At 37.6% G+C, this 18,981-nt stretch overlaps 1 protein-coding gene across 2 annotated transcripts; it reads left to right on the forward strand.

Annotated features, from left to right (window-relative positions):
- The first annotated feature begins 6,462 nt into the window (after nucleotides 1-6,462).
- LOC117299292 (leucine-rich repeat protein soc-2 homolog) lies at nucleotides 6,463-18,351 on the forward strand. Of its 2 annotated transcripts, XM_033782787.1 has the most exons (9): nucleotides 6,463-6,686; nucleotides 6,768-6,887; nucleotides 7,792-7,860; nucleotides 9,083-9,112; nucleotides 10,330-10,515; nucleotides 11,312-11,407; nucleotides 16,649-16,769; nucleotides 17,615-17,723; nucleotides 18,208-18,341. In XM_033782787.1, exons 1-8 carry the CDS (start codon nucleotides 6,660-6,662, stop codon nucleotides 17,674-17,676), a joined length of 711 nt encoding a protein of 236 aa, XP_033638678.1. In that variant the 5' UTR covers nucleotides 6,463-6,659; the 3' UTR covers nucleotides 17,677-17,723; nucleotides 18,208-18,341. The 2 variants fall into 2 exon arrangements, 1 of the variants encoding a protein (XP_033638678.1); XR_004520058.1 differs by lacking the exon at nucleotides 16,649-16,769 and having other exon boundaries at nucleotides 18,208-18,351.
- The last annotated feature ends 630 nt before the right edge of the window (nucleotides 18,352-18,981 follow it).

An 18,981-nucleotide genomic window follows, 5' to 3' on the forward strand; every position in this document is an offset into this window, starting at 1 on the left:
CCCACCTCTCCCCATTACTCGTTACCAAGTAATTTATGCTAGTAAATATTTTGAGTAATTACCAATAGTGTCCAGCAGTCCAGTTAAAACTTTAAATATTACCAAAATGAATTCATGTAGAATCAGTTGGATGTAACAACATTATCAAAACAGACTGGTGTCAAACACATGCTACACTGTTTAAAAATTAAAGTAGAAGGGCATACTTATAATTTTTTTCAAAAACTTGTTTTAGGATTGTATTTTTAGAGCTCACACAGTTCTGTTCGAAAATACATTTTGCATAAGTCAGTACAAATGCAATGGCAACTGTTTCTCATTGAAGCATTCGTGTAACAAGCTAGCCTACTGATTAAGCTGCCTTGATTCCTAACACAACATCGCTACAACGAACAGCGGGTCAGAATGATCCATCTCTTTTCTAATTTCTTGAGGAGAAACAATGAGTACAAGTTGTGGGTGCACTTTTGTTAAAGGGAACAAAATCGCGTTCACTTAAATAGTAGCAAGATCACAGACCAATGAGAGCGGACCAGTTGCTCTATGACTTGGTGCTTCTTATATTGGATGTAAAGCTTTACTGGGAACGTAGAGTGTAACAACCGCAGCCTTAATAATGGAATTTTACATGCACATTGAATGAAAACTAAGATGGGGTTAGGAATATACGGCGGATTTCGAGACCTCTAATTCTAAGTCTGAGGTCTCGAAATCAAATTCGGGGAAAATTACTTTTTTCTCGTAACCTACTTCACTTCAGAGGGAGCCCTGTTACTCATAATCAAGAAAGGTTTTATGCTAATAATTATTTTGAGTAATTACCAATAGTGTCTACTGCCTTTAATTGGATTTGACATGCACATTGAATGAAAACAAAGATGGGGTTAGGAATACACGGCGGATTGAGATGAAGCTCCCAGAGGAATACATGACTTTGGAATGAATAAAATTTACAAAATTTACCAGGCTTGCCTTAATTTTGAAGTTATTAAAATTTTCACTTAATTATTAAGCATTGTTGTAACCGTGGTATAAACCTCATTGTATTTCGTAGATAGCTGCTGAAACCATTTTTAAAATTCAGAAGAAGTTATCGAACCTAAGCAAAAGTGTACTTTCGTAATGAAGGGAATCCTCAAACTAAATTGGTTAACAAGTTACTCCACAGTTTAGGGAAACGCATGGGGGGATTGTCTAGACTTGAATCTATCATTAAGGATCAACTTAAAGCAAATAACATTGTATTTGATTTGAACAAAAAAAATAGAACTTCTGTTTTAAGAATGGTTTCTTTTATAAATTGATCTTAACAACCGTTTACATGTAAAATATAGTACTTTAGAAAGTAATATTGTGATGCCACCATTTGCAATGTATCAGTTATATTTAAGAAGCATTGCTCTTTAGAATTAATTGTAAACAAAACACTTTCCCGTTGAAGAAAAACTTCACCTGGTCCTGTTTTCCAAACCTTTAAACTACTCCAATTTAAAACGTTGGGAACCGTGGTCAAAAACTAAAGAGTTGCCAATGTTACCAGCCGTCGCGACGGTAGATTTCAACAAACTCTTCCTACCTTCGGATTAATCTTAGGACTTAAGACGAGTTAAGATCCGAATCCAGAGAAGTTAGGACGGGTTACTTGTCCTAAACTCGAGATAGGATTAATTTTAGCGTTTCGTGAAATCGGCTGCAGGTTCCTTGGTCAGTTTACCTTGTCAACCTTGGTTTGTTATTATTATTATTGGTTTATTGGTTTATTAAAAAAAAACATTTCAAAAGTCACAGCAAAACGTTGATTTGTTTTTGAATTACAAACATTACAATAACTATGTTAAAAAATATAGACAATTGTAAAAGGCACAAATGCCACAAAAGACCTACGATAAAAACACGGAACACCAAGAAAACAATTATAATTAATATAGGTTACAACAAAAATTACAACAAGGTGTTACCGAGGTGTTATCAAGTCATTTGGGTTTATAATCCAACACTGACATTTTACATTATATGTCTGGACACTGGAAACAAGCTAGCCTGGTCAGGGAAAGATTGTGTCTGGACTTTAAAATAAAAAACACATTGTAACTCCAACAGCTTTAAGCTACGAGGGAATGCTATACGAGGGAATACTTTCACAAAAACCTTTCAAATCGCTGATCTCGATGGATCAACTTCTGTCCCATTCGATTTGCACTTGTGCCTTAATTGTAACTTATTTAATTAATATCTGCACTAGCCCTGTATTGGATTATTCCTCTGTACACAGATATAACACGAAAGTGTAAGGCCGCCAGGGCTAGATCTGCACCTATTAATAATTGTTGTGTAATATTTCATTGTACTGGTGTTAATTGTATCGATATATTATTGGTAAAACAAATTTATCTCAGAGACCATTTAAAAAAAATAACCAACACATTTTATTCAAATTTTTAAACATGCAAGCTGCGATTGATCAGTAAAATAATTAGAGTTTCAAGATTTTTAGTAAAGAATCTCTTTAAAAAAAAAATCAGAAAGAGAGAAAAAAAAAAAAAAAAACGAAATAGCCTTGACAAACGTTTTAAGTTTTACCACATTGTTGGTAACAAGCTATTTTTTAAGAATGGTTTCTGATTTAAATTTGATTGTAACTGATCTAAAAAGCTCCTAAAGTTATACTAAATCATAAGTGGTACTTTTCGTTAGTTATTTAATAAATTCAGTGGCTAGGACAATGGGGTGTGGGTTCAAATCCTGATCGCTTGGTATGTATGGTTAGATGAGAGATAGGTCTGGTGACTGTTTGGACTTTGATAGTGACTTAAGTGAGAACATGGACTGTTTGCTCCCCACGGAGCTGAATTGGGTTATAGGGAATAAAAAAAAAAGGGCCACAAAACTAATGGAAATTGATACCCAAAACAAAGTCAAACAGCCAACAATATTGGTGTCATGTAAGAAAAAGCATCAGGCAAGAGTATCATCGCCACTTCCAAGAGTTGTTCCATATTTAAGTGTGATTTACAATTTATGTAAATTGTTTGCTGTTCCTTCTAGATGGATTGCAATACGCGTCATTTACCACCATATTTGATGTATAATACGAGAGAAGTGCACTTGTCCCTTACAGGTCACAGCAAACTTGTGGTGATCAAAATTACATCACTGTTAAAAACCCTGAACTCATTTTGAATAAAAAGGAGGTCATATTGTATTCTCCAAAGCCCAGTTTTAACAAAATTCAAAAATTCCTTGTTGGTTTAATCGAACAACAGATGGTGACAAGCAAGACAACATGCTACCAACAATATATTAACAAGCGTATATCAAAATTGGCATTTATTTGTGAAGACTGACTGGTAAAAGGTAAAGACACATGAAGCTAATGAGCCTCAACTTGTACTTGTTTTATAGTTTGCTATGGTAAACAAGGGACTCCAATTACATCTGGTGACCCGGCAGGTCTTATCAATATCACATACGGTTTGTTCAAGTTTTGAATTATGAAAAAATCGCAATCAAAATATGGAATCAATAACTTTTCTTTATACAAGCTAGTTAGTCAATAGCATTTCAAACATGTTCAACATTTGTTGAGTTTTTATTCAATTATTTATCGGTGGATGTATTAATGATAATAATGTTGTAGTTGAAATCATTTTTAAATACTATGATTCTCTTTTGTTTAGATAAAAAAAAAAAAAAAAAACACGAACAAGCAAACGATCTTGAAAATTGACAAGTTGGATTCCAATAGATTCTGTTTTAAGTAAACAAGTAATGTATTTGAAAAACAAACAAAACGAAAAACAATTTGCAAAATGCATACAACATTTTTCTGAAAATGATGTTCCAAGAGTTCAAGCTTTAAGAATGATTTCTGTTTTTAGAATATCCTTTTTAACTGTAATTCTGTGTACAGCTCAAAAAACAAAAAAAATTTAAAACGTGTAAGATTTTAAATCAATGGCAAGTTATGATTGAAGGTTTTTTTTCACTGGCAGTGGGGCTGTAAAATTTGACCTAAAAAATTGTTTAGGAATAATGGTACCACTTAACAACCAACAAGTAAGGGTCAAAACTGCTCTATAACATTCAAGAAGAGGGTCTAACTGCTACTTCGGTGCGTTGTTAAAATATCAAAAACACTTGTCAATGCCACTTTTAAAATCTTACACTATGTGCCTCGATTGTGAGTTGTAGAGTAAAGTAAACTTGTTGGTAGTTACAAATATTACACTCTTAAAACTCCCGGGTCAGAATTGATCCGGATTTTGGTCCCAGTGGGCCATGCCCATTTCTGGGTCACTTTGACTCTGAATCCCTGTCAACGAGTCCCGGAATCCGAGTCAAAATCCCCGCATTTAACCAAATTTCTGGTCACAATGATACAGAATCCGGGTCACATTGACACGGATTCCGGGTTAAACAGACCCAGAAATGGGTCTAGCCCCCTGGGACCCAAATCCGAGTTATTTCTGACCCGGGAGTTTTTAGAGTGTATACTGTGTAAGTCTCACGATGAAAAGGTCACTATTGAGCTTTCGGGTACCTGTGAGTCAAAAGCTATGAAAATTACGCCTAAATGCAAGTTCGTATAAGTTTAATGCGTTGGTCACATCACTGTTGCCATACCATGTAATGATAATCTCTAAATGAGTTTTGGTGGTTCTGAAAAGAAACGTTGGTTTCACTGTTCAATACTCAAAACTAAATTGTGGAATTATTTCTCTTTAAAACTTACAACGAATAATATTGTTAAAAATAATGGTTGATAAAATTAATGTGTTCTTATTACGATAGACCCTATTCAATGGAGGAATTTTATTATAGCAGCACTCTACAATTACACAAGCAGTTCATAATACAAGCTGTAGCTTTTTTTCGAGGTTTCAGAAATTTCAAATTCTCTCGAAGTTGACTTACACAGTCTATCGGTATTATTGATGTTTAGTGGTATTGTATGTGCAGTATGTAGTATCTTGTTCAAATTTAAATTCATATTCTGTCTTGTGCATTGCTGGGGTCTATTACTATTATACAAACTGTTTGTTAACTCAAACCCATTACTAAAATCTATGAAGAATACGCCTTTGTTAAAATCAAAGGGGTGTCTAAAATGTGAGATAACAAAAAAATCGTACTTAAGGAGAGTAATTTAAAAAAGAATTTGATGTCAAACAGACCTTCACCATTATTGAGGTTTGCAAATCCACGAATTATACTATAGAGAAATCTTACAAAATACCAACAGTTAAGAGGGCAAAAAAAAACATTTTTGGGGGGCTTTCGTTGAAATTTTGCTCTAAAATGCTTTTTTAATGAAAAACTTAATTTTCACTGACTATACTAATAACTAATAACTAATACTTTTAAACTTACTGGTTAGCACTAACCATTGATAAACCTGCAGTTAAAGTCCCGGGTTGTGTAAAACTAAAGAATTGTGTTAAATCGTCCACAAATACAACGTTTAAACCTCAGCAACTTTAAACTAGATTTAGTACCCAATATTTTTTTATCCGATGGGTCACTAAAAAATAGAACATTTCAGTGAAAATGTATACCCATGTTATCTTAAAGGAGGGATTAAAAAACATATTACATTTAGCTCCACTGGTAAAATGTGGAACTATTGTTATGTACTGTTGTAGAAAGAGGACACAAATAAAAGATGTAACATCAACTGCTAGTCTTAAAAGTAGTACTTCTTTTGTGCTAAAAAATTTGTATTGGTAAAGGACCACACTAACAAGTAAATGTCTGTATCCTACCAACGTACTAATGAACAACATTCACTCTGTAATTCCCTTATTGCAAACTATGATGAATGACTTAATTACACATTTCTTGATTTACAACTTTTGGCTGAAAATGACAATTATTGGAACCTAATATTGGTAATCTTGCACTTTCGACCTAAACAACCATTCACTAAGTTAGGACTACCTTTGTGAAATCCACCCCAGCTGCAACAACAATCTTCTTCAAACGCGCTCTCTTTCGGATGTTACTCAGCTACACGAAGAGTTACGATGAATAGGAGAGACTTCTAAAAAATAAATGCTAATACGAATCTTTATTGATAGTAAACAGTACATGTACCTGACCGCGTATTTTGCTCATTCATCCAAATAATAAGAGGTATTCGATACACATCTTTTGCCTTTGTGTTTTTAGCATACCAAGCTAACTTTCACAGTAGGAGATTTAGGAAACATTCCGGGGTTTAAAAACTTGGACAATTGATCGACATTACACTATAGTAGTGGGTGCGTTGGATTCCCTTGGTCGACCCCGGTCGCGATTTTTTTTCCCCAAACGACATGGCAATATTTTCCCCCCTGCCGTAGTCTAGGTTCCTAGACCATTGGTGTTGCGTGGTCACACACAACCAACGTTCCGATTATGCACGGCAAAAACTGTACACGCTTGTAATGAACGAACGCTAGCGGGCGCTCTGTTTCTCTGATTTCCTGTGCTCACAGGACATGGGGACATCAAGAAAAAACAATGGACATTCTGCTCGACTTTTTAGCGAAATGTCGCACTACACACTGCACACTTTGCACCAAAATAAACGTCATAAACAAGGAGGCTTTAAACTGCACATCATTTTTAATCAAGTCTAAACTCAAACTTATCATAAGTCTTGTGTTCTGCAACACTTGATGAGTACTAGTTTCTTCATACCCACCTGAGTAAGGGTTACTATCTGGGCATGGTAGACACTCTTGACCTTTGACCTTTGACCTTGAATCAAGATGAGTGCATCGGGAAGGAGTGATAAGCAGAGTGCTACACCAGAGAGTACTAAGAAACAAGTCACGGTGAAGGTGTCTGATAATAACATAAAGAACACGGGGAAGAAGAAGCCCAGGTCGGCTCATCCCGATGTGGTATGTACTCAATTTACTTTACAAGTATGGTTTGTAAATCTTTATTTACCAAACAAAGTCAAAGGCCTTATTTAATCATAATAATAACAATAATATTATTAAGCATTTAACTAGCGCCCCACAAAGATCGGAGCGCTTTACAATTTACATACAAACAAACAATGCAATGACAAAAATACAAAAAAACCAGTACAAGCAAAAACAAAATGGCCGGATTAGCAGGGATTTTTGCACTACTCCATGTTACTAACTAGGCAATCTTTGCATACAAGGCTAGCACAGCAATTAGCAATTTTATTGTAAGCAAGAATGGTGGTTGAAAGTATAGAATTCGGTAGTAAGCCGAGCCAATAGTTAGGGGTCCTACTACTTGCCGTCAACTCGCCGTCAACTCGCCGTCAACTCACTTGCGCCGTCAACTCGCCGTCAACTCCTCCAATATACATTTAAAACCCACAAAAGAAGCATAGAACTGTAAAGTATCAGCTCAAAGAGAATTCGCGAAAGTTTTAGGTCATATTTCGGAATAAAAATTGAGTTTTTTCCTCGTGAAAAAAATATCTCGAAACAGCAAAACCGTCGGCCGCCATCTTGCTTTTTCACATTGATTAGTCTTGGCTCAAGATGTCAATGATTGGTACTTTATTTCTATCAACACAAAGTCGTTTTTGTGAATGAATTTTTACCGAAAACCATGAGAAAAATGTAGTTTAGCCTAAACTTAACACTTCCGTGTCCCATTTATAAATTTTTCATGTAAATTTAATGAGTTGACGGCACGAAAATGAGTTGACGGCGAGTTGACGGCAAGTCGGCGAGTTGACGGCAAGTAGTAGGACCGATAGTTAGGCCCTGACCAAGCTTTAAATCAATTTGACTCTTGACCCATGATTTTTCTTGTCAGGACTTGAATAAAGAATTTTCAAAATGTAAAGAAAGAGGTGACACAAGATTGGACTTGAGTAAACAGTCGGTAAGTTCTTTTAGTTTTATAGTACATAATAATAATAATATCGAATAATATCAAAGTCTTATCTTATAGCACATGTATTTACCAACAAGGTACTTAAAGGCAGTGGACACTATTGGTAATTACTCAAAATAATAATTATCATAAAAACCTTACTTGGTAACGAGTAATGGGGAGAGGTTGATGGTATAAAACATTGTGAGAAACGGCTTCCTCTATAGTAATGTAGTTTTCGAAAAAGAAGTAATTTTCCACGAATCTGATTTTGAGACCTCAGATTTAGAATTTGAGGTCTCGAAATCAAGCATCTGACAGCAACTTCGTGTGACAAGGGTGTTTATTCTTTCATTATTATCTCGCAACTTCGCCGACCGATTAAGCTGAAATTTTCACAGGCTTGTTATTTTATGCATGTTGAGATACACCAAGTGAGAAGACTGGTCTTTGACAATTATTAATAGTGTCCAGTGTCTTTAAGGAACTTGGTATATACATGTAATACATTTTTATAGAAAGATAGGTTATTGAAGGTATGAATTCGGAGACCAAATAATGTAGCACCTTATAAGCGTTTACAAGGTGCTACGGCGCATTCAGCAGCGTATACAAGGTGCTACGGCGCATTCAGCAGCCTCAACCAGGAACACTGGGGCGTACCCCTTCTCTTTTCGATAAGTGCACTGGCTTCTTTTTACATGTACGTGCCTGACACAGCACACGGGATCAATCAATGGCTTTACCTCCCATTCGAAGGACAAAGCAATGGATAAGTGTCTTACTATAGGACACAAGTGTCACAACTGAGATTCAAACCCACACTCTTATGATCAGAAACATCAGAATTTGAATTCGGTGCTCTTAACCGCTCGGCCAGGACACTTCCTCATAATACATTATTCAGTTATTTTATCTCTTTCGTGCTCCGACCAGTCGCTAGCGACCCAGTATAAATCCATTCTGAAAAATAGTTGTAAAACGAAACATAAAGTTTTCACAGTTTTCAGAATCGGGAAGAGGACTCTTGAGGGTGCTGCTCTGTCCTGTTTTTTGGGGAGGGTCGCCTTTTGCAATAAATTATAAACTCTAACACACTCTTCCACTGTTGTACAGAAGTAACCCCCCCCCCCCAGGCCAAGTGATCATGGGTCTAGAAATATTTTCAGTGTTTTGATCAAAAGTTAATAGTAATTTGTAAAGAGTTGATGTTTTTGTACCTTATTTTCAGATTCCGTCTCTCCCAAGCTCTCTCAGAGAGGTGAGTTGTTCTTTGGAAGTTCAGTCTACTTCAATTATACACACTTCAGTCAGCTCTCATTCATACTAGGTTGAGGGACTGGCCTGTTTTCCTTGTATTATCTGAACCTCGTCTTTAAAGGGTCTATGTACTTGTTCCTAACAAAAACACACATGTCCACAGATTTACATTAAACATACACAGTTTAAAGATTATGATAGTAGAAAGCTTCCCTACTGAGGTGCTGTAGTTTTTGAGAAATGAGTAAAAGTAATAATTTTTGTCTCAGTTTTAGCATGTAAAAACGTATTAACCAGTTATGCGATGGTTTTGGTAAAATATCATAACTGGTTAAGGGGATTTTACATGCTAAAATAATTTTGGTCTCATGAGACCAAAATTATTTTGTGACTTGTTTTACTCATTTCTCAAAAACTACACAACCTTAGTTAGTAATATTTGAAGGGAAGCTTTCCACTATCATTATCTTCAAACCCTGTAGGTTTAATGTAAATCTGTGGACATTTTGAAAAAGTACCCGAATCCTTTACACAGCACACAACTACTACAGAAATAAAAAGAATATTTGCGACTACAAGGTGGTGAATTGATTGTGTCGCTAACGACTATTCATGTGGACATAATTTACTTACGAAACACAATCAGACATCACTGACACAATTCTTCAATGCTTTAAATAAGCGTGAATTTTTCTGTATTGCTTGTGGCAAACAATATGCCATAATGCATCTTGGGATTTTATAAAGTTCGTCGCCACTAGTGTCCAAGTCACAACTGTTTGATGCGCGATGAGTATTGCACTAGTTGCCCAGTAGCCAATTTCACGAAATGCTAGGATGGGTCCTATCTCGAGTTAGGACGAGTGACTCGCCGTAACTTGGGATGGGTTCAGTGCGACCTAACGTCTTCGGATACGGAACTGAACTCATCCTAAGTCCTAAGATTAATCCTAAGTAAGGTAGAGTTTGGTGAAATTTACGGCTGTCCTTGTGCCTAGGATGACAAACAATACACCTGCTCTTAATATTCATGCGTGGCGTAATAATTCTAGCCAAAAATGAGGCCATAGGCGCACAGCGGCCACCACTTGCAGTGGCTGCGCCTATAGCCTCGTTTTGCATAAGAATTGTGACGTACTCATGCATAAGTATTCAGAGAGGCGTATAGGTCATGACCTCTCTATATCTGTCTAATGTTTTTGTTTTTTCCTTTCACAGTTGACTCAGTTGAGAGAGTTGTATCTCTATGGCAACCGTTTATGTAGCCTACCTCCCGAGATTGGACATCTGTGTAATCTTGAGCAATTAGCGCTGAATGAAAACTCACTCACCACCCTACCTACAGAACTCAGTCATCTTCATAAAATGAGAGTGCTGGATCTCAGACATAACAAACTAAAAGAAGTGAGTGTGACACAATATTATTATTATATGTGTGTTTCTGGTGATAAAGCCAAGGATACCTCAAAGGCAAACTTGGTCACTGTATTCAGGTCTGTTGGTTCGAACATACATTTCAGCTGACAGCAGTCCGAAAAACATTTTGGCCAAGTGACAATGGGAACTGTACTGGGGTCGATTTCACAAAGAGTTAGGACTAGTCTTATCTCGAGTTAGGACGAGTTACTCTTCCTAACTTAGGACTAGCCTTAAGTTTTTAATATCTCCTAAGACTAGTCCTACGTAAGTTAGGACTAGTTCTATCTAACTCTTTGTGAAATTGGCCCCTGGGCCCAATTTCGTGGTTCTGCTTACCGCCAAGTTCTGTGCTTACGGTTACCATTCTCTGCTTACGGTTACCATTCTCTGCTTATCGGACTCGTCCTATCTTGGGCTTTACTGGCCCGTTACTGAAATCACTGGCCTAGGGCAAGTGATCCACTGTTAAATTTGTCCCCAGGGGCCAATTTCATAGAGCTGCTGTAAGCCAAAAAACTGCTTAAGCACGAAAATAGCTCGCTTGTTTTACACATGTTATTGGCCAAAATTTCATGCCACATACATGTACATTGCTTGTGACTGGTATTAAGCTGTTGTTTACTTAGCATAACAATTGAATGGAGTCTTGGCCGGTAATCTGATTTTACTAAGTAAGGATTTTTTTGCTTTAAAAGCAAACTTTTGTGCATAAGCACCTCTATGAAATTGGGCCCTGCTGAGAGTGAATTCACTGACTGAATGATTTCTTATTTACCTGTAGATCCCAGAGGTTGTTTACTCGTTGGTGTCGCTCACGACCTTGTTTCTAAGGTTTAACCGTATTACTCACGTTGGAGAACCTCTTCAAAACCTCACGGTAAGAACATTTCTGAAACACTGCCATGCTTTGTTTTATCAGTGTGACACAGGGGGTCGATTTTTCATAAAGAGTTAAGACTAGTCTTATCTCACGTTCGGAAGAGTTACTAGTCCTAAATAAGGACTAGCTATACGTTTTTGCTATCTTCTACGACGAGTCCTCATCATCATTTAGCGGTCGCACCCGAGACTCCATTCACAAGGTCACGCCAGAGGTGTTTATCCCTCATCATGTTTGGAAGTTCCACAAGTTCGCTATTGGTAATTGTCAAAGACTAGCCTTCACAGTTGGTGTATCTCAACATACATGTATGCATAAAATAACAAACCTGTGAAAATTTGAGCTCAATCGGTCATCGAACTTGCGAGATACATGTAATAATGAAAGAAAAAAACACCCATGTCACACGAAATTGTGTGCGTTTAGTGGTTGATTTCGAGACCTCAAGTTTAAAATCTGATTTCTCGAAATCAAATTCGTGGAAAATTACTTCTTTCTCGAAAACTATGGCACTTCAGAGGGAGCCGTTTCTTACAATGTTTTATACCATCAACCAATTATTTTGAGTAATTACCAATAGTGTCCACTGCCTTTAAAGCACTGGATTCAAACTCTGGTGTTTCTGATCAGCAGAGTGTGGGTTTTTTGTGGTAAGAGTCCAGTAATTCTATAACTTTACCAACAATGCAAATTAGATTGGCCTGCAACTGCCGAGGCCTTAAATTATGGGAAAATGCCTGCAACTGCCTAGGCGGGGTAATTACTAATTAACAATAATTAATATTTATTACTTACAACTTTAACCAATGAGCAGGTTCTTCCCTGTGAGGGGCAAACACCACCAAGCCAAGTCCAAACCTGCTACATTGGCTAAGGAAAATAGTAGCAAAGAAAACTGCCTTAATAATCGAGAACCTTCTCTGACCAGAACTGACGATGAAGTGGACGAGCATTTGCTATGCGCCCCTCGTTGTCGTTACACCTCAGCAGTTTTCAAAAGAAGAAGGGAACAAAAGCGTGCGTCTTTTGTGCACAAAGAAAGCTTTATTTACTCTTAAAGGAATTCACCACAGGTTCGAATCCCTAGCCGTTTTTTTATGAGGTGCGCCACACAGGCTGCCACGGCAATAGCATTGCTCCTGTTGAAGTAATCTTTTCTACCTTTTCTTGGTGGATTTTGCACTTCAAACTGTGTAAAACATAATGCTTTTACATCAGTGACAATATCTGTAAGACTCTTTGATTTCTGCTGTCCTGGCTGATGGAATATTGGATGGATCTTTGGTTTTTTGACATTCAACCTGTGAGTAACATATAGCAAACTACACGATGTACATGTCAATGGGCATTTTACTCACCCATGGACACAGTGTGATCAATAGACCGTCCAACCTATACAACAATTGAAAGGACAATAGATGAACAATAGGATCAGGGAAGTACTACACCCTACTTGCTTGGGTCTGTCTTGGGCTATGTACTACTGCATGCGACCATGGAGTGGTTCACCAATTCAAGTATAGTATTGAAGTTTTCCCTAGCAACGGCAGGCTTGTGCATCAGAAGTATCTTAGCACTCGTATAGTATACTATCCTAACTCCTCCGCCTCGTTCCAACTTCAATTATTAGTTGCTGGTGACGTTAATCCTAATCCGGGACCTGATCATGATACCAATGACAATCATAATCGCAATCCTATATCCTCTCATCAAAAAATTGTATACAGCAGGACTCAACTGATGAATATGAACACTGGAACATTGACTGTGCCCTTAAGTACATGGTTGAACATAACGTCTCTCGGAATACAATCCAAACCTTCAACTCATAGAGGAGTGCGTGCAGGGATCCGTAAGCATCGTAATAGATCTGTTGACATTTCACATTTCCTTAAATTTAGTTTGTGGAATGCGCATTCAGTAAGAAATAAGACAATCAGCTGTTCTGAGTATGTGCTAGACAAGGGGATTGACGCATTATTTCTAACAGAGACCTGGCTGAATGACTCTGATAATGTTATTATTGGGGAACTCTGCCCTCCAGGCTATATGTTCATCAATGTTCCGAGAGATTCCGATAACTATGGTGGAATTGGTGTCTTGTACAGATGCCCCCTGAAGTTTCAGATTATACCATTCAATTTCAAATCTGCTACTTTTGAGTACACAATCATTTCAAACACACGACGCAAGATCTACTATATCCTGATCTACAGACCCCCCCCCCCCCCCATCCAGAAATAATGGTTTGAAGACTTCACAGTTTCTTGATGACTTTGCGAACTTTCTAATATGCGTGAACTCGCTAGCCGGCAAAGTCGTCCTGTTGGGAGACTTCAATATTCATGTCGATTGCCCGGAGAAAACAGACGTCACCCGTTTTCTGGAAACTGCTGAGAGTGCTGGTTTTCAACAATTGTTCATGGGGCAACCCATATATGTGGCCATACACTGGACTTGGTCATGTCTCGACCTGAAGACAATCTCATCATGGACTGTACAGTTGGTGTTAGGCTTTCAGATCACCATGTTGTTGATTTTCAGCTCATGCTGGACAAAGCAGAAAACCCAAAACAAGTTACTACTAATCGGAACTTCCGCACAATTGATACAGCCAACTTTCAGAAAGAGTTGAAATTGAAGTTTAACAACATTATAGCTGGAGTTGATTATATCGATTGTCTGACGGAGGCATTTGAAGAGTGCACAATCAATTCCTTGGACCATTTTGCCCCTGTCTCTATGAAAACTCGTAAAACAAGAATTAGACAACCCTGGTATAACTCAAACATACACGAAGCTCGCAGAATTCGACGAAAGTGTGAAAAGAAGTGGCGCAAGACTCGTCTAGAAGTTCATCACCAGCTTTATATTGAACAAAACAGAACAGTCAATTGCAGGATAGAGGAAGCTAAAAAGCAGCATATTTCGGAAAAGCTGCAATCTGCTTCTGATACAAAGACTGTGTTTAAAATTGTTAATGGGCTCTTGAATAATACAAGTAAAGTGTTACCCGCATATGAGTGTGCACAAGATTTAAGTAATGACTTTGTAGTGTATTGCCAAGAGAAGGTTGCTAACATTTATTCTAGTATGAAACATGTTCAATCAAGTGTAACAGGTGGTAACTCCCACAATGTTTGTGTAGCATGTAAACTACCTGAATTCAGTCAAGTGTCTGAAGAAGATGTTATTAAGCTTGTTAACAAAGCTGCCACAAAAAGTTGTATATTGGATCCTGTACCCACTTGGTTTCTTAAAGATAATGTTTCCATATTTCTACCGGTTTTAACACGCATCATAAATAAGTCTCTCACTACAGGCATTTTCCCAAGTATTCTAAAGCATACTGTACTCAACCCTCTCATTAAGAAGCGGTCACTGAATACAGACGAACTCAAGAACTATCGTCCTGTCGCTAACATCAAGTTCTTATCTAAGCTGATAGAGAAACATGTGGTCAACAACATCAATGATCACATTGTTAAAAACGGTTTGGGTGAGGAATTTCAGTCAGCTTATTGTGTGTCTCATAGTACTGAAACCGCACTACTGAAAGTCAAAAGTGATATCATGGGCATGATCCACAATCAGAAGGGCGTGTTCCTGGTGCTTTTAGACCTAAGTGCCGCATTCGACACTGTTAATCACAATGTCCTTTTCAACAGATTAGAATGTGAGATTGGCATTACAGGGACAGCTCTTGAGTGGTTTAAGTCTAACTTCAGTGGTAGAACAACACAGGTTTTGATAGACAATACTTATTCAGCCTCACACGATATGCTTTATGGATTGCCGCAAGGATCAATTGTTGGACCGAAATCCTTTACTATTTACACCATTCCCATTGGTAGAATCATCAAGGGGAACAATCTACTCTATCACATCTATGCTGATGATATTCAGATCTATACCAGTTTCACACCTTCGGATTCATCATCTATTCAGTCTGCCTTACAGGCACTCTCAAAGTGCATTGTAGAATTAAAATCCTGGATGACTGAAAATATGTTGAAACTGAACAACAATAAAACCGAGTTCTTTGTTGCAACCTCACCTCATTTCAATCGCCTCATGCCCAGTGTTCAACTGCATATTGGAGATGAAATTATCACACCAACTAAAACTGTTCGGAACCTTGGCATTGTCTTTGACAATCTTATGTCTATGTCTTCACAAATAACATCATTGTCTAGTTCTGTGTCATACCATCTGCGTAACATTACACGTATAAGAAGGTTTCTAGACGTTGACACATGTAGCAGTGTTACAAGGTATCTTGTTCTTTCACGATTGGACTATGGCAACGCACTTTTACTTGGAGCAAACACAACTCAAATTAATAGACTTCAACATCTTCAGAATTGGGCTGCCAAACTAATATTTTGTGCTTCTAAACATGATCATGCAACTCCTTTTCTCAAAAAGCTACATTGGCTCCCGGTGAAAGAGCGCATTCAATTCAAAATATTGGTGCATGTGTATAAATGCTTAAATGGACTTGCACCAGCATATCTTTCATCTCGTTTTTCTTTTCACATTCAAACTAGGGCTGGGCTTCGCTCAGCATCAGACAAAACCCGTCTTGCTGAAAATAAACCGAGCAGCAAATCTCTTCAATCCGCTGCATCTAAATCATTTTCCTTAGCCGCTCCAGGACTGTGGAACCATCTTCCTATCACCATACGCACCTCAATTTCACTGCCTATTTTCAAGAAAGCACTTAAAAAACATCTTTTTCCTTAGTGTCTGTTTATTGCTTTATTGTTCATTTGTTGTATTATCTGCATTGCTATTGTTCGTTTAAAGCGCTGTGGTCTAAATGAAATGGCGCTATATAAAAAACCCATTGTGTTGTATTGTATTGTGACACTTGTGTCCGTAAGCAAGACAATTGACCATTGCTTCGTCCTTCAGATGGGACGTAAAGCCGTTGGTCCCATGTGTTGTGTGACCAATGTAAAAGAAACCGTGCACTTATTCGAAAAGAGAATGGGTTCGCCCCGGTGTTCCTGTCTGTGGCTGCTCTATGCGCCACATCACCTTGTAAACCCCTTGTGCTAAATATTTGGGTCTCAGAATTCATCACTGCAAAACCTTTCTTTCTGAAAGTTTGTATATATATGTACTCATTTGCACATGGCCTTACATGTACTTATATAGCAACCACATCAGTTATTATCCCAAATCCCAACATTTTGACTTTACAATCTGTTGTTTTGGTTTTCCTCTCTTCAGAAACTGACAATGCTAAGTCTGAGGGAGAATAAGATCCAAGCTTTACCCAACGGGATCGGTATGCTGGTTCATCTCATTACGTTTGATGTCTCACACAATCATCTTAAACATTTGCCAGAAGGTAAGCAAATGGATTGACTCATTTTGTTTTAATTTGGATTTGCTCATTTTGAGTTGTAATATAATAATAATAATAATAATAATAATAATAATAAAGAACACATTCAGTATAGCGCCGGTATCTGCCTAAAGAAGGCGCTCATGGCACTTGAGGAGAGAAAGACAAAATTAGGACTGAGGATTGTGTGAGTATGCTTGTTGAAAAGGTGAGATTTTAGTTTGTCTTGAATGTTGTGATGGATGGAGATGATTTGACAGTCAGTGTGAGTTGGTTACTCACCAGGCTGATGCTACAGAAAAAGCATCTGTTGCCCCAAAGAGTGGAAGATCTGGGCTGATGAAGCATCATCTTGTATTAAACCACAACAGAAACTTAAGCCCGGTTGATGCAAATTTGAATGCGAAGCAAATGTTGACGTCACGACTTCACAACAAATAATTCGCAGCAGTTCAACTCTGCTCCACTCACTTGGGAATATCACTACGAAAGGTGATTTGTGACGTCAAATTCACGTCAAATTTGCTTCGCATATTGCATTTGACTAGGCTCAGAGATGCAACTTTTCCGATTATAATTGGAATACCGATTTTGTTCAGATGTTTACCCCAAAAATCCAACAAGGAGTACCTGAGCATTTAAAAGAAATAACTCACGTTAAATCTACTCCCAAATCCTTTCAAAATTATTATCTTTCAATTTTCGTTTGGTTAGACTTGACCTAGTCCATTGTCATTAAAGAAGCAAGCAGGTCTGCTTGTATTTTGCTATCAGTAGACTTGCAACAGTCTAGTTCTTAGTCCTGGTTTGATACATTTTACATGTGTTTGTATTTATTTTCCCCTCAGAGATTGGTAACTGTGTCCAGCTTTCATCACTTGATCTACAGCACAATGAGCTATTAGACTAGCCGCAGTCCATTGGTAATCTCAGAGCACTAAGCAGACTGGGTCTTAGGTATGTAATCTATTCTTGGAGACTTGTAACAAGTCTAAATGAGATTTGATTTAAATTTTTCTTTTCTGAGATTTTTACCAATTATGCTCCACTTCAACTTAAAAAATCTGCTGACCTTGCGTTTATTTTTATCATTACTTCATCCTTCCAATGGGACGTTAAGCCATTGGTCCCTTGTGTTGTGTAACGCACGTAAAAGAACCCAGTGCACTTATCAAAAAGAGAAGGTGTTCACCCTGGTGTTCCTGGTTTGATTGGCAGCAAATTGCGCCGCAGCACCTTGTAAAACATGACATGGTGCTATAAAGGAATAGGTCTCATGATTCAAATGTAGTCCCACATACCTTGTGGAAAAATACATGTACTGTATGTTAAAACGCGCCTTGAGGGTCAGTGAGTAACGGATATGCCCGCTACATGTATACAAAAAGCCACTATGATTATTATATTTTAATATTGATGTGGAGTTCTTTGTTGATTGTAGGTATAACCAGTTGACTGGTGTCCCACAGAGCTTGAGCCAATGTACAGAGTTGGAAGAACTCAACGTAGAAAACAACAATATTGCAACATTACCGGTAAGTTTTCTACTGCAACAGTTGAACTTTTGACTTCTAGCGCGTCCAGTCACTGTTTCAGACATCAAACTTTTCATGTACTTAAAGGCAGTGGACACTATTGGTAATTACTCAAAATAATTATTAGCATAAAACCCTTCTTGGTGACAAGTAATAGGGAGTGTTTGATAGTATAAAACATTGTGAGAAGCAGCTCCCTCTGAAGTAGACTTGATGACAAGTCGTTAGGCGCTGCCTATTTGTCTGTCTTTCATGCAACAGTCACAGTGCGATGTTACACATGCAACAGTCGTAGGTAGCGCGAGGCAGCTCTAACGACTTGAGTCGCTTGTTCCTAGCCGAGTATTCATTTATTGTAAATTATACAATGCATATGCAAAAGATACCATAGAGAGGGCCAATGGTAGCTTGTCTGGCAAAATTGGAAGAATTCATTATTAACTTAGGAATGTATCTTTTCTGTAAGTTTTGTTTTGTAATTTTATTAATGACATTCTATTTGCTAACATCGATTTGGAAAACATAGTATTTATTTTAATCATTAAAACAATTTTGTGACTTCTTTTAATATAAATTTGACCAATGCATTTTCATAAAATGTTACTCTCAATTATAAACCCCCTATCAAAGAATGAAGTGTGCGCCCTGTTAGCTCCTTTTGCTCCAAGTGATTTGCCGTT

This window comes from Asterias rubens, chromosome 14 (genome assembly GCF_902459465.1).
Source record: "Asterias rubens chromosome 14, eAstRub1.3, whole genome shotgun sequence".
In the NCBI taxonomy this organism is placed as follows: Eukaryota; Metazoa; Echinodermata; class Asteroidea; order Forcipulatida; family Asteriidae; genus Asterias; species Asterias rubens.